This window comes from Rhinolophus hipposideros, assembly GCF_964194185.1.
Source record: "Rhinolophus hipposideros genome assembly, chromosome: 26".
Taxonomy (NCBI): Eukaryota; Metazoa; Chordata; class Mammalia; order Chiroptera; family Rhinolophidae; genus Rhinolophus; species Rhinolophus hipposideros.
Window position 1 is genome coordinate 1,095,300 of NC_138072.1, and position 24,261 is coordinate 1,119,560.

Sequence of the window (24,261 nt, forward strand, 5' to 3'; positions counted from 1 at the left end):
CAGGCCTGTGCTGCAGAAGAACCCAGCTCTGATTCCAACCGAGTGCTTCCCCCAAGCCGGGACCCACCCACCCTGGCAACCGGAGCCTGGGCAAAAGGCTCTGCTTGGGAACCTTTCCCCCAACACACCAACCTCTCGCTCATTTGCAGATGATTTGCCTCTATTTACCTAATGTTTTAATGAAGAAAAGTACAGACATCACTCCTTACACGTGCCCTCCATGCCCCAGTCCCGGCCCAGGTCCATGGGCCTCCCTTACTCTCCTCTCCCTGTGGTCACAGCACACTCAGCTCATGCCCACAGAGGGCACGGCTCAGGAGAAGAGGACGTGGCCTCCTTCCTGCAGGCAGGTTCTCCCTGGATCTCCTCAGGTGAAGAAGAAAGACGGCTGCGTGGTGAGTGGAGGTCACCGGTACCCTGTTCACTGAGGCCGAGTGCCCCCCATTCTTCTTTTCCTTCCCCAAGGACTCCATGGCTTCCTGGTGAAACCTTCTCAGAAGCCCCTCTCCTACCTCCCTGGGGTTCTGGGCATTGCCGGTGTCTTCCATCTTTGGGGACTGGCTCTCTAGGCCAGTGTAGGTGTCAGCCTCAGGCATCTGTCATCAGCGTGGCTTGTGGCCTGGCAGGGCCATCCCAGGGTGAGGCAGGGCTAGGAGCTGGATTCTGTAAGACACGAGGCCCCAGGGTACGTGGCTGGTCCTGCAGGGGCAGCTGCCCACCCCCAGGTATATAAGTGTTGAAGACCGTACAACAAGAGGGTTAAGCGTGGGGCTCTGCCATCAGGGTCATGGGTTCAAATCCACAGCCACCGTGTGCTCTTGGGGCAAAAGCCTTCCCCAGGCCACCCAGACACCAGGCGCCCACACAAGATGGGTCTCTGAGAGGCTCCCTGAGCGCCTGGGACAGGCGCCACAGACAGAACCAGGGTCCTGGGCCAGGCCCGAAAGGCTGTTTGTCTGAACAAAGTTCAATTCTGAATAATTAAAAATGTTAGGGGTTATTTATTTATTTGGTTATTTATTTATTTAAAATCCTATTGGGGAAAAATGTTCTCTTATGAACAGATATTATTTGCTTTACATAGGACAAGGTCACCACTGAGAGAACTGGCATGGCTTTAGGGCACTGAGTGTCCAAATCTGGGCATATTTACGAAGGTACAACATAGAAGAAGCCTCTCTGTTGCCTGTGGAAACGTGTTGCAAAGCAGCCTGGGAAGCTGAGGTGAGTGGCACGGAGACCCTTATGCCACGGGTTGCCCTTCACTGGTCTGGTCCAAATACTGCACTTTCAGATGGGATGTGCCGGGCCCAGGATGACCAGTGAAGTCCAGGTTCAAGGGCAGAGTCCACGGGCAGCTGCGCAGAGAGCCCTACGTCCTACCCAGGCCCGATCTCTCTAGAGCTGACAGGCCTGGAGGCAGGCATGTGGCCAGGGCGGCGCCTTTACCTGTGACAAGGAGGGTGGTCGTGCTGACAGCCTGGCCCAGCGTGTTCTCAGCCACTGCCTTGTACTGGCCGCTGTCCTTGGGGGAGACGCTGGGGATGACCAGGGAGCACACGCCCATCGTGTCCGTGCTGTACACCCTGGGGTTTCCTGTCAGGCTCTGGTCGTCCTTGAACCAGGTGACGTGGGGCTGGGGCCAGCCACGCACAGCACAGCTCATGCAGCACTCACAGCCGGGTGGCAGCATGTGGGGCCGGAGGCCCACCAGGAACCAGGGCTTCTGGCTCAGGTTGGGCTCCCGGTAGCTGGGAGTTTTCACCGTGAGCCCATCTGTGGTGAAAGCCGGCACGAGACAGGAGGGTCAGAAGGTGACAGGTGGGCAGGGCCACCACCGGCAGAAAGACCTGGTGGGATGCGGCACTTCCTGGGCCTTCCTGCACATTCGGGCCCTTAGACTTCACTCACTTTGTCATCTTTTTCTATAAATACTCTGGGGATTTTTTTTTTTTAACTATAAGCTAACACACATTCACTGTGGACAAATTGGAACACACATTAGACCCTGGGTCCATCTATTCATGGAGACGTGTTCTGGCACCCTCAGCCAGGTAGCCCAGCACCCCGTGTGCCCTGCCATCCTGGGGTTCACCGAGCTCACCTCGCTGCCGTGGGACGCACCAGGGCTGGCTGGTGTCCGAGGGCATACTGGCCCCCAGCGCGTTCTTGGCCACCACGCGGAAGTGATACTCGTGGCCGGGGACGATGCCCAGCAGGGTGAAGCGGTTGGTGTGGACACGGTCGGCCACCTCGCGCCAGGAGCCGTGGCTGGAGGAGCGTGTCAGTACCGTGTAGTGCAGAGGAATGCCCCGGGCCTCGTCCGGAGACGGCTCCCACTCGGCCGTCACTGTCCCAGGCACGTTCTCCTGCAGGCTGATGGGCCCGGGGGACTGCGGGTAGTCTGCGGGAGAGAGGCCAGAGGGAGCCGAGTTTGGGGGGCGACCCAGCAGAGCGCCTGACAACACCCACGGGCTCCTGCGTGGCTCTCCCTGAGTCCCCACATCTTCTAGGGGACAGTCTTGCTGTGCAGGAAGCTGGAGCCAGAGAGAGATTCCAGGGTCCACAGTTCTCTCTGGGGGTGGGAACCTCACTTTGGTTTCTATGTAAAATGACCCGGGATGGGAACACATGGGGGGCTTTCACGGCCACCTTCCAAAGCCCTTTGTCAATGGTTCATCTTCTGTGTCCCGAGTCACCTCCCGGGTGGGTGGGTGTGCAGGATGCATTGTGGGGGGGCACCCTTCACCTCCACAGGGACCAGATAGCTCTCCCCACAGCTCTGAGTGAGGTTATGGGGTGACCGTCTTTGCTCACTGACTCGAAGTGAAGACTAACGGAGGTCTGCTAAGGGGCTGTGGCTTAACTGTCCCTGAGCTCCTGAGGCAGAAGAGAGTCCCCAGACCCCCTTGGCCTCTCCTCCGTTCTCTCTGCAGCACCTACGAGGGTTGGGGTGTGGTCACCTGCATCCTCAGGCCTGGTAGAAAAGCCAAGACCTGGGAGCAGGCCACACGGAAGCCCCACACCTTGGTGAGTGGCCAAGCCAGCATCCACAGCTTTACCTGCCACCCTGAGGTGGAAGGAGTAGGTGGCCTCCTCCCCCTGCAGGCCCCTGAGCACCACGGTGTAGAAACCACTGTCTGAGAGGCTGGCCGCAGGAACCAGGAGCTGGGTGAGGCCGTCCTTGCTGGAGGTCACATTTCTCTTAGGCAAGGGCAGGCCGTCCTTCAGCCAGGTCACCTCCGGCATGGGGGCAGCCTGAGGAGCAAGGAAGGAAAAGTGAGGTGGGATGATCTGTGGAAGCCACAATAGTGGCCCCTGAGGGGCAAAGACAGGCTCTGGGGGGAGTGCTGGCTGGGATGGGGATGCAAGTAGGAATGGGGGTGGGCAAAAACGCCAGGTGTCCTCAATGCCACACCCTCGCAGACACGTGGATTTTATTCTGCAGGAAAACATAATTAGAGCAGGACACACATGGCAGGGGTGTGGGGATGAGATGGGAATGAGGGGCTCATGCAGAGGTGAACGCTAACCACTTCATGCCCAGGACTGGGCCCAGCAGCTGTCCAGGAGGGGCGTATGGTCGCCTGGCCCATGCAGTGCTGACCCTGTGCAGGACGGGATGGCCACGCCACCAGCACCCCGGGAGGCCCTCAGCACGGGGTCCTCTGGCATCAGTCGAATGGGGTGGTACCAGTGACTGACCCACAGGGACGTTCTGAGGACCCAGAAGTTAATAATACAAGGAAAGTGCAGCAATGGGGAGCAAAGCACCGCAGACACTCGGCCTGTGTCACCCATTTCTGCCATCGTGTCACTGTTACAATCCCATAGTTCATTCAGAACAGGCGATTTGGACTAAGGCCTGGGTTTGGGTGTCATTCTGCCACCGGTGTGCTTCCCACAGATGGCGATGGTGACAGTGACGGTTTCTATGACAACGGGCAGTGCATGTGGGGGGGCTAGCCGTGCGCTGGCACTGTTTATGTGCTTTCAATGTACGAGTTCCTCGAATCCTCAGAACAATCCTTTGAGGTAAGTTACTATCATGGTCCCCATCTGACAGGTGAGGAAGTTGGTACACAGAGAGGTTGAGAGATTTGTCCAAAGTTAAACAATGAGGCCGAAATTGGAACCCGGTGTGAGCTTCTTTCTACCCACTACCCTGTACCGCAATACTAGGAGAGAGGTGGTGTTGGCTGAGGGTCATCCTGAGTCACGTGCAGGTCATGTGCTTGCACAAAGTATTAATGCATTCTGAAGTCAAAGGGGGTGACCCACACTGCAGGCCCCTCAATTCCAGACAAAGTGGGAGCCCTGGTTTGGAGGTGCAGTACCGGGAGCTCCCACCAGAGGGCCGTGCAGGCCGGAGCAGAATGGCTGCCCGGCGGCCTGAGCGCTGGACCTTCAAGGAAGGCCCTCTTCCCTCCTTCCTCACTCCGGCCTGATGTCCAGCATAAGCTCCGGTCACTGACTAGGGTCCAGCGGGAGCAGCATGAGACAAGAACCAGAGGGCTGAGCCTGGCTCCCTTGGCTGCTCTGCCCTTCTCCACATCCATTAGATACACTCACCTCAAACGAGACAGGCACGCGAATGGTGTCCCCAACTCTGACCATCAGCGAGTCCTTTGAATCCATGAGGAACCTGGGAGAGACTGGGACACACAAGACAGCTTGTCACCTCCCTTTGCAGTTGGGCCCCAGCCCCTGGTCCCCGAGCAGGTGGGGAAAGGCGGGCGGATCTCACTGACTCTGAGCCCTAACTGGCCAGGTGGCTCTGAAGGGACTTCAGGGGAGCTGGGAGGAGGGCTTGGGGGGCGCAGGAGCTGGTGGGGGGGTGCTAGCGGGTGAGGGATGGGGGCTGAGAGAGGAAAGCTGTCGGACAGGGCTCGGCCTGAACAGAAAGGACGCTGAAAAGTTACCCAGCACTTCCTTTTGCAGGTGAGCTGGCCCCTGGTCTGAGACAGGAAGTGACAGGCCTGAGACCACAGGGATGGGGGAGAGCCAGGATGAGGTCCAGGGATTCTGGACTCAGGTGCAACATGCTTTTCCCTGGACATGTCCCCTTACTGTCCAGTGACAACGAGGGGCTGTTGGGATGGCCCCGTGTCTTGGGCTGAAGACGGGTCAGCTGCGTCCACATTAGAGCCCAGGGAGGACAGTCCACCTGTCCATAACAGGAGGCCGGCGTCCTCCTCGCTGAGCGTGCAGCTCACGTGGGGTCACTGGTGTCATCCTGACCGGCCACAGCTAGTGGTGTGACCCAGGGCAATGTCCCTTTCACCTCAGTCTCCTTGTTTGTAAACTGGGGATACAAATATTAACCTTGCAGGATTTTTATGAGTTGTAATGAGAAAACATTTCTGAAAGGGCCTGCCTGGCACATAGCAGGTGCCCAGTAAGTGTCACTTGATGAAACTGAGGGCTCAGCGAGATCAGAGGTGCCGCCCAGAGGCCCCTCTCAGGAGAGGGGGGGCAGGGAGGTGGCACTCACCAGAAACGGGCATGGCTTCCACTAACATGTCCAGGGCAGTGGGCTGGCTGCGGCCCCCGTCGTTAACTGCTGTCACCCGCACAAAGTAGCCCTGTCGGGGCCGAAGCCCCTTGGCGGTGTAGGTGGTGGCGGACACGGTGCCCATGTGGCACGGGCTCCACTGCAGACTGTCTGAGCTGCACAGCTCCACCACGTATCCCTGCGCTTCGTCCCCATCCTCTGTGTCCGGCGGGGCCCAGCGCAGGGTGATGCTGGTGTGTGACGTGTCCGTGACCTCGAGGTCCCTCACAGGCCCGGGGCGCCCTGGCCGGGCACCATGGCAATGTCAGGAGTGGCACCGCCCTCTCCTGAGGGAGGCCCCTCACTGGGGATGATTCATGTTCCTGTGGGAGGCTGGGGTCCTGCCTCCAGACCTTCCTGGTCACCTACCTAGAGCCAAACCCTTACTCCGTCCCACTCCTGCCGCAGGCGTGACCACAGATCCCAGCTCACCTCTCAGGGAGCCTCCCAGCTCATTCCACCAGCCCCTCCCCCTAACTATCTTCCCGAGATTCCCGAGATCTGGAGTTTCAGGGGACGATTTCTTAGGCTCCAAGGCCCTGAAGACTAGAATTCTGTGCTTTTTATTGTGAGCTCTGAGCCCCGGGCAGGACTCTTTCATGGAGGTGCCCAGAGCAGCGTTTCCAGGCTGCATGCCTCGGAGTTTTGTGGAAAAGGCATTCTCTGCTCAGCTTTGGGAAATCTGGGTCAAACAAAGCAGGACAGGTGTTCTTTCCGTGGGACTTGGGATGTCACAGGCTGCACCTCAAGCTCCTTTGGCCACAGGCCTTGCAGTCACCGTCACTCTCACAATTTCTGTCACACCTCGGTACTCTGCTCTTTCTGAGACCACAGCAAGGAAATGCTATTCTAGACCGGAAGTGTCTCAACAGCAGAGGCCGGGGTGTATCTACCTCGTCCTGGCACAGTGCTGGCTGCCCAACAGGTGATGAGCAAACACTCACTGCATGGGGTTCCCCCACCGCCTGCAGGGACAAAACTCCCTCACTCGGGGACAGGTGGGCCCGCCTGGGGACTGACCTGCCCAGAGGCTGACAAGTGCATGAAGTGACCTGGGGCGGGGCTCTTCTAATCCCCGTTGCCTGGTCCTTGGGTCTGTTGGAGCTCCGTTTGAGGACTTAGCCACCGCCGGCCCCTAAGATACGCCTCATCTCAGAGGACTTTGACCTTTACCTTGCAGTCCGCCTGGCCGACCCCTTCGGGACTGTCCCTGACCTGTGCCCCCTGTCCTGTCCCACTGGCTCCAGAGCCATCCCCTGCTTGCCACCACCCCGGGTTGGTGTCCACTTACTCATGGGGTCCCGAGCAAACACGGCATCCGACGGGGGTCCTGGCTCCCCAGGGCCAGCAGGGGCCACGGCCGTGACCCGGAACTCATACTGACAGTCGTGCCGCAAGTCCACAACCGTCCACTTCCGCTCTGTGGAAAGCCCACGCCATTAGTCCCCCTGTGACAGGACCAGGTGACCAGGGGACACAGATGGCTTGGCGCATCCGTTCTGGAAAAGAGACGACCCAGCCTGGGGCCCTAACATAGCCCTCCCCCACACCCAGCCAGGAGGCGTGACTCAGCTCCCTTCTAGGTGGGGACAGCACATCTCAGGAAGTCAGGGCCCCCACATCCTGGCTGGTTCTGCACCCGCTTGCTGGGTGGTCGTGGGCAAGTGCCCTAAACTCCGTTTTATGGATGAGGAAGCTAAGATCTTGACAAAAGACAGCTGCCAGAGGTCAAGGGCAGACGGAGGGGCAGGGAGAACAGCTCCAGGCCCGGCTTCCATCCTGAGATGCCCCCTGGACCAGGCTTTCTGCCCCGGCACTGTGGACATGTCAGACAGACAATTGTTTGTTGGGGAGGTGGGGGCGGGAGGGGGTGTCTGTGCATCGTGTTTAGCGGCACGTCTGGCCTCTTCTCACCAGAAGCCACTCCCCACCCTCCGCCACTTCAGTTATAACAACCCAATTGCCAGACATGACCCTGTGTTCCCAGGAGCACAGCCACCCAGGTGAGAGCCACTCTGCCAGGCCCATGTGGCATGATGGTGACACAGGACCCCAGAGCTGGGGTGCCAGGACAACGTGGAACACGCAGTCAGGCGCTCACCAGGCACGGGCTCGTCGGTCACTGCCGTCCAGCTATTACTCCCCTTCTTGCGCTTCTCAATCAGGTAGCCCAGGATGTGGACGCGGCTGCGGCCCCGAGGGGCCGTCCACGTCAGAGTGATGCCCCGGCTGGAGGCCGACAGGATTGCTGGGGAGGAAGGGGGCCCGGGCAGCGCTGCGGGCAGACCAGTTGCCGGTCAGCCAGAGGCCGAGGAGAGCTGCCAGCTCAGAGAGGTCCTGGGAGGCGTCGGGGGTGGGCCGCACTCTGTCCCTTCTGGGGACGGCTGGAGACACTGCTCCCGCCGCTCATGGAATGACGGGAACGGGGAAGCACTGTGGCCCAGGAGTCCCGCCAGCCCTGGGCCCTGGTGGGGGCTCCAGACGGAGGGCCCCCCTGGTGGAGGACAACGCCGGCCCAGCACGGTCGGTCTGAGAGTGGTCTCTGCGTGTCCATCCCCCTGCCTGCAGAGCCACAGTGGGGGGAAGACCCCAAAGACCTTGTTCCCACACCCTAAGTGATACTGTGCTGAGGCCTCTCCATGGTGCCCTCGGGGGCACAGCGGGGACCCCAGGACGTTCTCCACCCCACCCCAAACTGTCCTCTCACCCTCAGGAGCCACCAGCACCTCCGCAGACTCCAGGGCCTCCCCGGCCCCCTCCGAGGACACGGCCCGCACGCGGAAGGCGTACTTCTTGCCCTGCTCCACCTGGGCGTCGGTGAAGGAGGTGCTGTCTGCAGGGGCCTCTCCCACCTTCAGCCACGTGCTCCTGCTGGCCTGCCTCCTCTCCACCACGTAGCGCTCCACGGCCCGGCCTCCGTCATCCCGCGGGGGCCGCCAGCGGAGGCAGACACCAGCCCCATGGCAGTCCTGCACCTCCAGGGGGCCCTGTGGGGGCTGGGGCTTGTCTGGGAGACCCCAAGAGGAGCAGAAAGAGAAGGGGCTTCAGAGCCGCTGCAAGGCAGCGGAGCTGGACCTCCCCCATCAGCGGAGAAGCCTGCCATGGTTGCAACACCCAGAGAGACTCGGGCAGGACCCAGAGATGTCTGTCCCGGGACACACGCACACCCCCAGGGAGGTGACATGGACAGCGCTGGCCGGAGCCAGTCCCCCACTCGGTGGCCGGTGTGGGCACCTCCTCAGCCCTCCAGCCTCGCCATGCCGGCCCGTTCCAGGCTGGGGCCGCCTTCCCACCAGCAACTATCCCAGGGCCCCCTCCCTGCCCTTTCCTCTTTGGAACTGCATGTCCCCTCCCAGTCTGGGGGGAGGACAGGAAGGAGCAGGTTTGCATGCTCGGGCCTTGGCCGGGGAGCCTGGGCGGACACCTATGACTTGCAGGGTGAGCGTGGCCTGCACAGAGCCCCCCTCGCTTCTCAGCGTCACGCTGTACTGGCCGCCATCCTTCCTTCGGGTGCTGGGGACGCACAGCCGGGTGAAGCCGTCGCCCAGGGCCACCTGGGCGCCCCCACTGCCGCTGCCCTCCACCGGGACCCCGTCCTTCCTCCAGGTGGCCTGGACAGGGAGGCGACTCTGGAAGGGGATCTTCACGGTCAGCGGCTTCCCAGCCTTGACCGTCAGAGGCTCCTTCAGTCTGTCTGTCACATCCGGAGCGATGACAGGCGGATCTAGACACAGGCAACACAAGGGAGTCAAAGAGGGCAGGGCACCGGCGCCCAGGCGTGGGGACAGAAGGACCCGGGGGGGTCTGGGCTCAGAGCCAGGACGCCAGCCCCCCCCCCCAGGACTAACAGCCGGGAGACAGGACGGTGGCCTCAGCTGCAGCAACAGGGACCGCGGCCCAGGGGTCTCTCCAAGGACTTCTGACAAGGAATTTTAAAATCGTCTTCTCAGACAGCATGAGGTCACAGCCTGGCTGCATACCAGCCCCACGTCCTGGAATTTGCAGGTCGCCTGGCGGGAAGGGCAGCCTGGGCTCACCTTGGACGGTCAGCGTGGCCTCGGTCTTCTGGCTGCCGACTGCAAAGCTGTACTTCCCGGCCTGGGTCCCCTGCACGTCCTCAATAATGAGTCTGTGCACCGGACCATCCTGCTCGAAGACGAGTCCATCCTGGGCGCTGAGCTGGAGGCAGCGTCAGAGCGGAGCCCGTCAGCCCAGCCCAGGCTCCTCCCGGCCCAGCTCTGCAGGGCCCCTCACTAACGCAGTAGCAGGAATCACGGTAACGGGTGAGAATGAAACACTTAGCACGTGCCAGGCATGCGCTGACGCTGTCTGCTATGTCCCTCACTGAATGGCCACCACTGCCTACGGCAGCACGTGCAGTTAGCCCAGTCCATACATGGAACCAGAGGTCACGTAAGTGCACGGGAAGCCAGGTCTCGCTGGCGCCAGGCCCCCGCTCTGAAGCACTGTGACGTGCTTTCCTGTTGGAGGACAGATGGCCATCCCAGGGCTGAGAGATTCCCCTGCGTGGGCTGAGAAGATGGCCTTTGTATTGGCCTTAAAGGACCTGAGAATTCAACAGGTGTTGGGCTGAGAAGGCATTTGGGGCAGCGGCAGGAGACTGAGAAGTGTGGGGATGGGGTAAACAGGGCAGATATCAGTTCAAAGTCCAGTGTATCGTAAACACACCGAGTTCTTGGTTATTTAAACTCCCAGGGTAGATGCATGAGGAAAATAAGAATGAAAACCCTGCCCTCTCCCCTCCTTTCACCTCCTCTCCTCTCCTCTCCTCTCCTCTCCTCTCCTCTCCTCTCCTCTCCTCTCCTCTCCTCTCCTCTCCTCTCCCCTCCTTTCCTCTCCTCTCTTCTCCTTCCCCAAACATGTTGGTAAAGGGAGGGGACAGTACCTTGACTCCATCCTTAAACCAGGAACCAGGTCCCATGTCCCTGGTGAGGGTACAGGAGAGCACGGCAGTCTCTCCCAGTTGTGCTTCCGTGTCAGCCAGGCCCTGGGAGAAGTGGCCTAGGGGGGCTGAAGAGACACAGAAAGATGCTGGGGTCAGTCAGCCAGGGCCCCCCGCAGCCCCGCCTCCCAGACCATGGGCTGCCCTGCACCCTGGCCGGCTCGCACGTCCTGCCAGCTGGGCTTAGCCAGTGCTGGCACAGGAAGGTCCCTATGGCGAGTGCAGGAGACGTGGGCGCAGGTGGATGAAGGGCATCTAAGTCAGAGATGGGAAGCTGGGTGACCCACGTTTCTGTGCTTTGGACGTAGGGTGTCCAGACAGACGCCCAGGACACCCCTGAGCCCCACAGTCTGGATACCGCCTGCATAGGAGGAAGAGGCTGCTTCTGGGAGTAGGAGGAGGCCCCCCAAAACAGGAGGCACCGGCAGGAACAAACGCCTGGGGCTGAAAGCAAAACGGGGAACGACCCAAGCACCCAGTGTGGAGCCAGCGCAACTGAGAAAACCTACCTCGGGCCTCCTCAGAGAAAGCCCCAGTGTCAGGCTTGCGCCTGGATCGGGGGCTCTGGGTGGAGTTCCTCTCCTGGCCACAGACGTCCAACCTGCTTTCTGCGCCAGCTCTCCTGCCGCCAAGGTGACTCTGGGGCTTGCGGCTCCGGTCTTCGTGCAGAGTCTCCCCAGGGTACCCTCTGTCTTCTTCCGTAGGCAGCTGCCTCCTACCTCTGGCCTCACCTGCTACCCCCCTCTCTGTGGCTCCAGCCTCGGCCTCTGACTGTGTTTGGGTCCTGCTCCTGAGTGGTGCAGGCCTCCTGCCTGACCGGCCAGACTCTTCTGCTCCCTGTCCCTCATGTTCCTTCAGGGACCCTGGACTTCGGGCCCTGTCGTTCGGGAACCCCTCCTCCTCCAGTGTGTCTTTTTCTCCCCTCTGTCTTCTGCCCAGCTGAGACCCCGGGCCCCAGATATCCCCGGATCTGTCTCCAGAGTCTCTCCTGCGAAAAGCACCTTCTCGGCCATTCCAGGCTCCATCTGAGTCCCCTGGGCCAGCAGAACTGCCCTTTCTAGGACCTGAACCCTGGCTGTCCAGGGACCTTGGGCCTTGCCTCCCACCAGCCGCTTCTTGGCCTGCAGCCCCCTCCTGGGCCCTGCGGCCCTCTGGCCCTTCCTGGCTCCCACTGGAAGTGGCGTCTTTCCCATGCAGAGAACTGGACACCCTGGAGCCTGGGAGCTGCCCCCCAGTTCCCGTGCTGCGTTGGCCAAGCCCTTGGTCTTCCCAGCCTGGCGCCCGAGCGCGGCTTACCGCTCGCCCCTCGGCAGACTCTGACGCGGATCTGCCCCTTTCCTGGGGCGTCTGGATGCCGTCCAGAGCCTGGCCTGTGCCTGCCGGGCTCCCACGTGCCACTGCCAACCCCTTGCCTCCTGGCTGTAAGTCCTCTGCCCCCCGAGACGCCAGTTCTGCCTGGCCAGCAGCTCCACCCCTGTCTGCTGTCGCTGGGGCTGCTTTCCACAAGTCCCCTTCACGTCTCGATGCCAGAGCAGCTGTCTCTGCCCAGGTGTCATTCTCCACTGCCCCCTGACCATCAAGAGAGCCAGAAGCCTGCACACCTCCTTGGTCTGCACACCCACCCTCCCTACTGGAAGCCCCAGGAGACCGTGAGGTCCCAGGGCCATCTTGCCACTCTCTGACACCTGCTTTTCCCTTTGATCCAATAGCCCCCAAATCCCCAGGGGTCCCTGAGGTTGCAGAGCCCCCATGGCTATTCTCGGAGCCCCGCCCATCTACAGCACCCATACCAGTCACTCCAGAACCCACCCCAGGACCGGCCCCATCCACCAGCCCCATTCCCCTGCTCCTCTCTGGACCATCCTGGGGGCTTGTGCCTCCGTAAGACCCCTCTGATGCTGTCCCATCTCCTGACCCGTGTCCCATGGTTTCTCGGCCTCTGGGTCTACCCTCATGTCCTGTCCCAGCCAGTGAGCCTGCTACTCCAAACCGCTCTGAACCATCTCTGCAGCCCTTCTCACTCTCTGGCCCTGTTCCCCCAGACCTTCCCGAGCCTCCCCTATGACCTGCCTCGGCCCCTGACATGGCTTTCCCAGAACCCCCTAAACCATCACTATCACCTGCTTTGCTCCCTGACCCCATTCCCTCAGGAGCCCCCAAATCCTTCCCATAAACTGCCTCATCGGCTGACCCAATCCCATCCCTGTGACCTGCCTTGGCCTCTGACCCCATTCCTCCCAGGCCCCCCGCACCATCTCTAAAGCCCCCCTCGCTCCCTGGCCCTGACCCCCCAGGCCCAAGACCCCCTCCTCCATAAGCTGTTCTGCCTCCACTGTGCTGAGGCCCCAGAGTTCCTGATCCTTCCCCATGACCCAGCCCATTGCCAGACCCAGAAGGTCGCTGGCTCTTGGAACCGGCCTCTGTGTGCAGAGCCTGTGCCTCGGGGCGCCTGGTGTCGTCCCCACGACCGGCTCCAGCTCCCGGGGCACGGGTTCCATCCCCACTGCTCACTTTGCCCACTGCCCCCAGAGGCCTTGTTCTTCCAGAGTTGCCTGGTTCTGCCCCCACTGTCCCCAGACTCCCTAGGGCCCCATCAGAACTATGCTTTCCCCCAGGGCCAGCCTCCCCACGGCCTGTGGGGGCAACCCCGGGCCCTGGACACGTGCTGGTTTCACCCAGGTGCGCGCCGCCAGGGCCTCCTGGGCCGTCCTGGAGCCCAGTAAGTCTGCCGGACTCCCTTCCCGCAGGACCGTGCCCGTCTTGGCTTCCAGACCATAGTGCCCCAGGCCCCTGACCAGCGCCCTGCTCAGCCTCTGCTCCCCCAGGCGCACCGGAGGCAGCCCTGTAGCCAGCACCGCGAGCAGACCCTATTTCTCCTGGCGCCCCTGAGCCATCACCATAACCAGCCCCGTTTTCAGGCCCGAGTCCCCTAAAATTCTTTAGGCCATCGCCACAGCTGGACCCCACTCCCCCCAGGCCACCTAAACCAGCCTCAGAGCCCATTTCACCTCTGGGTCCCCCGCCCCTGCTGCTCCATGTCCCATTCCGGAAATCTGGTTCTGACCCCATGGCCCCTGGACCACTTGCTCCATCCGTGCCTCCCAGTGTCCCCCCAGACCCCTGAGCACTCTGGCCTGGAGACCCCATTAGCCCGTGGCTTCTCTCAGCCTCTCCTCTGCCAGCCACCCCTGCTCCCCTCTGACCTGCTGTCCACCTTTGGGAACCCTCGGGGGTTCCACAGCCATCTCCTGCCTCGCCCAAGGCGACTCCTGTCTGCTGGCCCTCCTTTCCCTGGGGTCCCCAAGGACCCCTGTCCCAGTCCCCAGCACCCCCTGGTCCTCCAGCACTGGCTTTGGAGCCCCTTCCCCCACCCACAAGCCCCCCTGGGCCCTGCCCATCTGCCTCCTGCCATGAACCCTTAGTTTGGGCCTCAGGACTGCCGCACCCCAGAAGGAATTTTCTGCCATCAGATCCTGGGGTTTCCTGGAGGGCCTTGCCTGCAGATGCCTGTCCTGGAGACTGCCCTGACCCACCGTGGCCCCCTGCTTCCCCATGCTCACTGGTACCTCCCTGAGAGCCCCAGGACTCAGAGCCCCTTCCTCTTCCGCCAGGAGCCCCCAGGGTGCCAGGACCTCCTGCAGCACTGCTGTCTCCAGCCTCCCCCAGGCCAGGGCCAGCACCCCACACTGCCCCGGCTGCTCCCCTCCCCCTGTCCCTGCTCAGACCATCCCCTCCCCCTACCTCACCTAGGCTCTCCCCCTGCAAAATCTCCATTGCCTCCCCTTCTGACCAAGACCCCATAGGACCAGACTGGGACCCCTGCAGGGCCCTTGTTTCTGTCCCAGTTCCCGACTGGGCCCCCCGGAGTTGTTCCTGTCCTTCCTCACTGCTCCCATGTCCTCCAGCCCAAGGCTCCCTGGACCCTGCTGCCCCACCAAGTCTGTCCCCATGACTGTCCCTGCCGTCTGGCTGATGACCTTCCATCAGGCCCAACCCTGACCCCGGGCCCTCTCCCTGTGGATGGGGCCTCCCCAGGAAGCTCCCGTCCCAGCCTCCCTCGCTGTGGAGCTGACTTTCCCCAGGAGGAGTGGCGGTGCGCCCCTCTGCTTCCAGAAGGCCCTTTCTGGCCTGCCCAGGGCCCCAGGCTGAGTCAGCTGCTCCCTCATCCACCATCAAGGAGTAGTTATGCCCGCCCAGGCCACGTGTGTCTGGGCCAGCTGTGAGCTGGAGCCCAGGAGACAGCCCAGCCCCCTGGTGGGAGCTCCCTGGGGGGCCCTGCCCTCTGAGCTGCCCCCCCTCGCTGCTGGTGCTCCTGGATCCTTCTGCGTCTGAGGTCTGGGCTCCTTGCAGCTGAACTTGGAGGTCAGCACTTGTGGTCAGAAGACTTTTGTCCTTCCCATCTTTGGTGAGAGGTCAGCGTGCCCACAGAGAGACAGGAGAAAAGACCCACTAAATCAGGTCGATTGTTACCTGTCCGACGGCCACTGCTTTGCCTGACCCTGTTTCCCCCATAGAGACCCAAGCTGACCATCTGAGAAGGAAGCCAGGGTGCGCCAGGATGTGACCGATAAACGCCATCACTGGGCACTTCCTCAGCTCTGAGCCCTCAGCCCACTGCGCCCCGCTGTGCAGTTCCTGAGGACCTCTGGAGAAAATACGGGAGCCCAAAGTCACCTGCTTATCAAACTGCCACGAGCAGCTACGTGGCTTCTAAAAGCCCGCCTTACTGCCTGCTGGGCTCACCCTGAACCCCAAAGCAGAGGGTGCGGTGGCTCAGGGCGTTCTTTGGCCCGACCCAGGGGCCTCTCACCCACAGAGCCCGGGCCTCTGTGCCAAGCCCTGGACCAGCCCCCAGGGCCAGCTTGGGTCTGTGCCCCAGAGAACTCCCAGAGGCCCAGTGGAGCAGACGCCACTGGGCAGCACTGAGCTGGCTGGGAAGCCGCACGGCAGGGGGTCAAGACAGACGGAAGGAGCTCCCCTCCTCCTCCGAGGGTGACAGTTCCATCCAAAGCAAGCGACTGGCCAAAGGGAGCCCCTGCCCTGGTCTTCCTCACGCCCTCCTGGGCCTGAGGTCAAGTCTCCGGGGACAGGGAGGGACAGGTATGACCCACGTACCTTCAACCACCAGCCAGGCGCTGGAGGTATAGAGCCCAGTACTCAGGGAGTAGGCGCCCATGTCTGAGAGCCGGGCCCCCCTCACCAGCAGCTGGTGGGTCAGCCCGTCAGGGGACACCGACATTTCGTACTTGTCGCCTGGCTGGAGTGAGCGGTGCTGGAAACTCCAGGCAGCTTTGGGACAGGCGCTGGAGAGGACGCACTGAAACATGGCGTCACTCTGCTCTTCACAATGGACCTCGGCCAGTGGCACGACCACTCGGGGGGGGATGGCTGTCGGGGAAGTAGGAACGGACCTTCAGACTGGCCATGTACACAGTGTGAGCCGATGCGGCGAGGCTGGTTGTTCAGAAACCCCAGTTCAGACAGCTACGTCACAAACCCCTGTGTCACCTTGGACGGGTCACCTCTTACCCCCCAGAAAACGAGGGGTTATAATTAGGATATGAATGGGAAGACTATTTTTAGCTCTAGAATTCTGTAATTCTGCATCCAAAAGTTATGTCTGGGGGCAAAGTGGGTATGTGAAGGACAGCTTCATGCCAAGTGCCTTATCCTCACAGCCATCTCCGAGGCCGGCGTGACTATGTCCATTGGACAAGTAAGGAAATGGAGGCTTCTAGAGTTAAATGACGTGCCCCAGTCTTCCCCAGCTCAGAGGTGGCCCTGCCAGCATTCACACCCAGGTCTGCAGGCTCCAAAGCCCCTGCTCATCCCCCACCCTCGTCGTCTCCAGGCTTTTCCAAACCCCACCAGGCATGCTGGAGGTCCCACCCCTTCCTTCTTCCTCAATCCTGCTCAGCCACATACTTTATGATACCTCTGCCTCTCCTTTCCAGGGGCTCCTGGGGTTGTCAGGGGTCCAGGAGGTGGTGTGTATGCAGCTACTCTACTCGTGTGGACGGGACAGTTCCCAGGTGGGGAGGGGCATGGGAGGCACAGGTCTGAATGGGGCACAGGTGTGCCCAACGCAGGGGAGTCTTGCTAAGCAGTGCTGGGAGATGAGGATGGGCAGAAGGGTGGCAGATGAAAAAGGAGCGGGATTCTGGGGGCTGTGAACTCAGTTTGTACCTGATCGGAAGCTGATAGCTGGGGCGTGGCGTGTACTGTGTACGTGTGGGGCCGAAACGCAGAAGAGCCCAGCTCAGCACCAGGAGAGCACAGAGCATGGAGCGAGACTTCCGGAAAAGGGATCATTGTCATTTCCCCCTCTGGGTGTGTGCCCCTCTCCCCTCGGTCTCCTCACACGCATGCACCCCCAGCTGTGGCACTGACGTGGCCACCCCCCGCGGGCCCGCCCACTCCGACTTGCTCACCGCTGGCCTCCAGTTCTGTGGAGAAGATTTCCGCGTCCTCCACCCTGACCTGGTAGATGCCAGCGTCCTCGGGCCACAGATCCTGGATCTGGAACTGGTAGTGTTTCCCCAGCCGGCGCACGTGGCGCTTGCTCTGGCTGTCGAAGCCGTAGCGAACCATCTCGCCATCCTGAGGCCAGAAAAGAAGGGCTCAGGGCCTCGGCAGGGCCCCAGCACCTCCTGTCACAGCCCCACTCCGGCTGCCCTCAGCAGTTCTCTCCCACTGACCCCTTCCAGGACCACAAAGGGGAGGGCCGGGCGGGGTGCAGAGCAGGTTTGGAGGGAAACAAATGCTCTAGGAATGTCCTCGCTTCAGACCCAGGAGTAAATTACTGGCCAGTGTGGTGCAGGAGGCACCTGACACTACCCAGCAGGCAGCTGACACTGGGCAGAGCTACCACCCCCACAGCCCTGCAAGGTTAGCGGGGACAGGAGACAGTGCCAGGCACTGGGGCGTCCATTCATGACAATGCCAGAGGACTCTTGGGTGTCCTCCCGGCTCTGCAGAACCCAGGGATCCACTCACACACGCCCCCCTCAGCTGAACCCCACAGAGTTGCTATTTGCTGAGGGTTTTAGATACTGGAACACAACAGGGCATTAAAAGAGCAAGGACTTCTGCCCCAGGGAGCTCAGATGGTATGGGGGAGGCCGACAAATAATACACGTGGTAAATAAATAATAGAATATGCTAGGAAGAACTAGAACGCGGGGGCAGAGAGAGGAGGATGTTGGTTTAGGAGTGCCAGGGTGGGGCTGGGGGACACGGCAGGGTCCCCCCAATTCCTGTCACAAGGACATGCAGCAGCCCTGCCAGAGCCCTTCCCCCTCAGCGGCCCCTCCAGGCTCACCTTATACAGGTATATCTTGGTCTCAGAATCCTTAAGATCCAGCTCCAGTTCAAATGTTGCAATTCCCTCCTTGGTGATTGTGATGTGTTTCCAGTTGGATACGGAGTTGAGGTACTAGGAAAGACAAACCCACCAGGGGAGCTCTCTGAGCTCGCTGCTCAGGGCACTCCAACCCCTCAGACCCCGGCCCCCCAATATCCCAGTGGAAAACGCATTTCCCAAGTGGGAGACTTAAGCCCCGTGAGGAAGGAAATTCTCCAAGTTGAGCTATCAGGTCGGGAAGGGGAGCGAGAGTGAACCCCAGGTGTCCAGGGGCTCTGAGGACACAGTAGGAATTTCTGTTCATCACTTATTCCGTCCAATCCAAATGAGCCGAGCACCTACTGTGTGCAAAGCCTTGTGCTAAAGCAGATGAGAAGGTTTGAAGGAGACATGACTGAGGCCCTAGACGGGAGGTTTGATAACACAGCATTTTCAGGATGATGAAAAGAAGTGTTTTGAATTTCCCAAATCAGACTTAGACTCTAGTTAGGTTTGACACAGGAAAGAACTTTCTGCCGTTTATAAGACGCTGGAATGAAAATGCCAGTGGGAACTGTGAGCTTCCCTTCCCTGAAGCCTTTGGAAATAAGATAGGTCCCCACAGTCTGTGATGACAGCAGTGGTGATGGTGACAGTGGCAGTGATGATGACGGCAGCTGCCAGGAAGCCCTTGCTATGTGTCCCGTACTCGGCTGAGTGCTCTAAGTACATTCTCTCACCGCCCGCGCAGGAACCCTACGAGGTAGACACGCTGTAACACTCGTCTTACAAGGAGGAGACCACGACGCGGGCCGAGCTTTCCCCAAGCCCTGGACTGAGGAGCAGAAGCGGCTTTCACAGCCAGGACCCACTTGGAAGCCTGGGTCCCTGGCCAGACGCACAAACGCTGGGGGGCTGGATGCGGGCGGGCCCCCCAGCAGGCTTGGTTTCTGCAAACCCAGCTGCAGTGGGCCGCGAGGTGCCTGGCGGGGCGGGCGCGGGGCGGCGGGGCGGCGGGTACCTGAGCCATCTTGTCCTCCCGCTCCCTGCGCATCTCCTGCAGCTTGCGCAGCATGCCCCGGAAGTCCATGATGCCGTACTTCAGGCACAGCCTCTCGTAGTCCTTCCGGTCCGCTGTCATCAGCAGCTGCCACACCTGTTCCCGATCCACCTTTGTCTTCTCAGAGGCGGAAGGCTGCGCCCTGGGGAACAGCAAGCTTGCAGGTCAGAGGCCAGGGAGCCCCAGGAGCTGGGACCCCGGGGGCACATGGGGAGCTCTCCTCTCCAGAGAGGAAAGGGACAGACAGCCGGGGGTGTGGGACTGACCCCTGTCGGGACAGGAGGACCCAGAGATGGGCAGGGGCGGCCCTCACGCTACAGCACCAGCTTCCCGAGAGAGTCTGCTCCTAACAACCTGTACTGTGCATTTCTGGGCAAGACGTCTTTTAGGGGAATTGTTCTGTTGCTTTAACAACACTTTTTTTAAACTACTGTTCCAGCGGAGCGCCCCATTTCACTGAGGAGCAAATCAGGCTCCAGGAGGAGAGGTGATAACGCAAGGATGTGGGGCCTAAAGGTGGCGTAGCCGCGTCCAGATCCCGTCTTCCCGCCCACCGGCTGCCTCAGTCTAGCCCTGCCCGCGTCCTGCGTGGAGGTGGAGGTGGAGGTGAGAGCTGAGCCCAGCTTGCTGATGGAAGCCGCAGGGGACGGTACCTGCGCCTCCCATCCCCACGACTGGCCACACCCACCTCTTCAGCATCTTCCGGAACTCGGCCAGCTGCTGCCTGAGGTCTGCAAAAGGAACAGGCATGAGGCCCCAACCCCAGGGGGGCATCCCAAGGAGTCAAGGCAGGGCTTTCTTATAGGAAGTGCGGTGGGGACTGAAGGGGGGCCCTGTGGTCCGCGGTGACAACCGAGCTTTTGAAAGGGGGTCTCCCGTGGACTGGTGAGGACCCGTGAGGTGTCCGTGGGGGACCGGCCAAGTGGAGAGCAGCAGGCAAGGAGTAGCCCACCCCTACAGGCCCCATGGCGGTCTCTGTCGCCCCTTCCACCTACCCTCCTGGGGTTCCTTGTGCCTCTTCCGACTTTTCCGAAAGCCAACTGGACCATTGGGGACAAGAGGGCGTTAATGTGGACGTGCAGGGAGAGAAGCCAGACTCACGACGGTCTTCCTGAGAAAGACGGCGCCAGGGCCCCGCCGCCCCCGCCCCGCCCCCCAGCAGCAGGGATGCCCCAGGCAGAGGGTCTGTCCATCACGAGCGTTAATACGCCCCGAGGTGGGACCCACCTGCTTATCACCCCACACGGGGTGGGGGGCCACTCACGAGTCTACAGGGGCTAGGGAGGTGGCACCCACGGGCGACCACAAACTGAAGCACAGCTGAAGGGGCAGCTGCTCTTTCGCTCACCCGAGAGCTGCCATGGTTTGTGTCCCGTGTGGCCCGACGTGCCCGACAGCTGTGGGCTGGTCCTGCCGCCACTCACCTACGTCCTGCTAGCTGCTCCCCGGCTCGCCCACCATGCGAGGCCCCCGACTCCTCTCAGGCCCCCCACACCCTGAGCACGGATGAGGGGCAGGGGCAAGCCCACCTTCGATGACCGTGAGCCGGGCTGAGCACATGGCCTCCCCGTACACGTTCACCACCCGGCAGCGGTACTGGTCCGTGTCCTCGCCCATAATCTTGTTGATCTGCAGAGAGGCCAAGGGCCGGGGCACGGGCTAACACTTCCCTCCTCTGTCACCACACACGGCTATGTGCTGGGGACAGACACACGTCCTCGTCCTCAGGGAGCTCGCCATGCTCCTCAGGAAAGACAGAGGCCAAACAAACCCTGGACCACCCGGGGGCAACACCAGCTGTGCCATCAGAGGCAAGGGGAGCTGGTCGTTCAGCGTGTGCGGCATCTGGACCCGGGCACCTCGGCCTCTGCCAGGACTTAGGGCCGTGGAACCTTGGCGGTTTACCGAACTTCTCTGAACCTCAGTGGCTTTACTTAGAACATGAGGACAATTCACCCACAACGTCGTGAGTGGTCAGGGTTCAATGACATCCTCTGTGCCGTGTGGTTAGCCCAGGGTCCAGCACATAGTAGGGTTTCCATGATTGGTAGCTACACATATTTCTCGCGGTGACCAACGTCCACAGAGGGGCCGGGGAGCCTGCCAGGTCCACACCTGGCTCAGGCCACCTGGAACCACAGGATGGAGCTGGGTCCTCGACCCCTCTTACTCCTCTGGGGACTGGAGGCCACTGATAAGCCCTTCATGGGACAGGCAGACGCAGGGGCGCCCCAGGAGGTGCTAGCGTCCTCACCTGGAGCACGTGCTCCCTGCTGCCCGGGGCGGAGGAGATCTGGTACTTGCTGGAGTTGCTGAGGTCGCCCTTGCTGCTCTGCCAGTACACCTCGGGCTTGGGCTCCCCGCAGACCACAGCCCGGAAGATGGCATTTCTTCCTGTGGCAGGAAGAGCAGGGGGAGGTTGACCAGCTGGGGGACAGAGTGACAGTACACTTGATACAGCTGTTAATTAATGTTTTTCTCAGTGCTCCAGGTATCTCGACCGCTCATTCAGGAAGGATGGCAGGCTGCAGTCCCCGGCCTTGAGGACTCTGATGGTGCCAGGTGGAGAGCAGCAGTTTCCAGGCACCCAGAGGCCGTCCCCGCCTGGTTTTGTATGGCAGGAGCTGGGGTCTTCAGGGAGGCATGCGGCTGGACTGTCCACGGAGAAAGCAGGGCTTAGGAGGGAGGGGCGTGTCTTTGCAAGTAGGTGGCATGAGGGATCTGAAGGGCTCTCCCAGGACTGGGAAGGGGGTGAGTTTTTGTGGGTTCCGTGTCACTCAATGGGCGGGAATGACAACCTTGGAAAGGAATGACCCTTTGGCACCTTAAAGGAATTGGCTCTGAGACAACAGGGCTCCAGCCTCAGAAAGACCCCAAGCTCCGGGCTTGGCACAGAGGCCTGGGAGCTGGTCCTCTCAAGGACTCTGCAGCTCCTCCTGGAATATGTCAACAGAGAACAGTATAAACACCCGAGGGTCCTTCTCCATGATGAGGCAGTTTCTTATGACTTTGTCCAGTGAGGATTTGCAGTCAGATTTAGGAAAATAATGTACCGTGGTTTACGTATACAGAAGGTTATAAAGAGAAATTTAGTGCAGGAACCTGTGTTGGGGAAAACACAGCAGTATGCAGCCCTTCCCCCCGCAGCCTGTGTCCCCACCACTCTCCTGGGGTCTTTTCTTGTGTGGCCTTCCACAAGGGGGTCTGGAGGCAAGGGCTGGGAAGAGCCCAGGTTCACTCAGTTGGAACAGTGGCCCCTGCAGGAGCCGCTTGGAGGCAGGGGGAGGGAAGGGAGGGCCGCTGGGAAACGTCACAACCTCTCCCTGTCCCCAGTGTAGCATGGCCCCTTCCTTGTTCCCAGAGGCCTTGCACCAGGCCCCCACAGCATGCGTTCACTCCCTTGACCCACCCTGCTCCTCAGGTCCCTTCCCTCTTCTCGGGATCCAGGCCGACAGGCAGGCCGGGGAGGACCCCAGCCCCCGCGGTGCATGCGGGAGGTGGGGCGCAGGCTCGTCTCCGTCCCCCAGCCCAGCCTCACCTTCCTGCAGTGCCAAGGTGACCGGCTTTTGCTCAAAGTCTGGCGTGCTGCAGCCTTCGGGTATCTCGTCCACCAGCTGCCGGATGGTGACCCCATGCATGGAAGACTTCTTCAGCTTCCCTGAGGAGGTGGGAGAAAGGCACGTGGGCCCTGCCCCTCTCTCATGGGTGGCCCTGGACACAGTGGAGCGCTGACCCACAGACCCCAGGCACAAAGCCCCCTCGCTCCCCTGCTGGTGAGGGTGCTTCTGAATTTTCTGGTGGTGGCTGGGTTGGTCCTCCAGCAGCGTGCATGGAGCCCCTGGGAGGGGGCGGGGGTCGCCTTGGGGAGACCCTGGGAGTGTCCCTGGGGAAAAGCTGGACAAGGGAGAGTGGGAAAGGGTCCTTCTCAGGAAGCAGGGCCATGCAGGGAGCTCTGCACCCTTTATTCGGGAAAATAAATCAAAACCCAAAGCGGACACTGGAAGAAGCAGGCAGGAGCGGTCTGAAGGTCTCTGAGTACCCCCCCACCCAGGGAGGGGCCCCGGGAGGGGGGCAGGCAGCCGTCTCACCTGCCATGGTCTGGCTCCTCGTTGGCTCCTGGGGATGGCGAGTGATCTCCTGGGAACAGAGGACAGAACTGCCTCTAGGAGGTCGGCTGGGCTAACCCATCCTTCCCACAGCATCAGTGTATCGGCCGGTGTCCGGGGGGGAGCCGATGGAGTGGCTGCCCCCGTGCTCGTCGAACCCCGGGGCCCAGCAAAACCAATTGCCCAGACCTCGGGAGGGGTGGGATGCTGCCCAGTGGTGCCTTTCCGGGTAAAGGAAACCGTGGGGCTGAGCCTACACACTGTGCGGGTGGCCCGGCCTCCTGGTGGGACCCCAGGCCCGATGACCACTCAGAGGGTGAGACGCAGCCTCCCCCACCTCAGGAGGTCCAGCTCCCGGTATCCAGGACTCGTTCGGCTCCGGCAGCCTGGCCCCCTTGACTTTGGACGTGAATTTCCCAGAGACGAACTCGGGTTTTCCAGGGGCCCAGCAGCCCTCTGCCTCCCGTGCTCAGCCAGTCTGGACCCCTTGGATCACTGGGTCTGCGGGGGGGAGTCCCCCACTTGGCTGCTCACGAGCTCTTGTCCGCTCTGGATGGTGCGATCCTCAAAAATCCATCTGCGCCCACTCTGAGGCCCGTGAGGTATGATGTCAGGTAAGCAAGGGCCCTCCAGCCTCTTCTAACCACACCGCGATCCCTCCAGTTCCCTCTCAGGGTGGCCAAGGGGAGTACCCCCCCCAGGGGAGGGAGGGGCTGGCTCTGGGCTGGGGTGGGAGCCGTGGGAGGGGACGTCTTGGCAGGATTCTCCAGGGGCCCACCTCCGGTGTGATTGGCCCGTGGCTGTGGCATTCCATTTTGGAGACTCCGTTTCCTGCCCCAAGAGCCCTGTTCTCAGAGTGGACCCACACGTGACAGAGCGCATTCCTCCACACATGACACCTTCCATTTCACAAGTGCCCACCCACTGGCATTTCTGGCCCACAGCGTCCCTTCCAGCCCAGCCACTGCCCCCCAGCCTGTTGGAATGCCATGGCACACCAGAGGCGTTCTGCAGCGGTCACTGCCGCGACCCAACAGTCACGAGGGAGGCCGGGGGGACAGCCGCCAAGCTGGCAAAGGGGCCCGTCACACCCACGCCCCAGCACCGCCGCCTGGGACCCGTCCACGACCCCACCCTGGAGAAATTCAGCACAACACCCTACATTGTCATCTTCATTATGTGTCCTCATCACCACCAGCTCAGTCCCTTACGTGGCTGTTTGTCACACATGGAGAG

At 61.2% G+C, this 24,261-nt stretch overlaps 1 protein-coding gene across 1 annotated transcript; it reads right to left on the minus strand.

Annotated features, from left to right (window-relative positions):
• Positions 1-1,302: 1,302 nt before the first annotated feature.
• IGFN1 (immunoglobulin like and fibronectin type III domain containing 1) lies at positions 1,303-23,014 on the minus strand (the record flags this gene model as incomplete). The annotated part of the gene is made up of 24 exons (XM_081039175.1): positions 1,303-1,776; positions 2,105-2,404; positions 3,063-3,258; positions 4,573-4,655; positions 5,495-5,797; positions 6,846-6,974; positions 7,656-7,829; positions 8,262-8,561; positions 8,979-9,278; positions 9,592-9,733; positions 10,461-10,585; positions 11,027-12,144; positions 12,907-13,498; positions 14,264-14,917; positions 15,633-15,905; positions 16,949-17,117; positions 17,839-17,952; positions 18,881-19,061; positions 19,608-19,650; positions 19,915-19,959; positions 20,449-20,548; positions 21,174-21,313; positions 22,458-22,577; positions 23,008-23,014. The coding sequence occupies 24 exons, from the start codon at positions 23,012-23,014 to the stop codon at positions 1,373-1,375; spliced, it is 6,012 nt and encodes a 2,003-aa protein (XP_080895301.1). The 3' UTR covers positions 1,303-1,372.
• Positions 23,015-24,261: the final 1,247 nt, after the last annotated feature.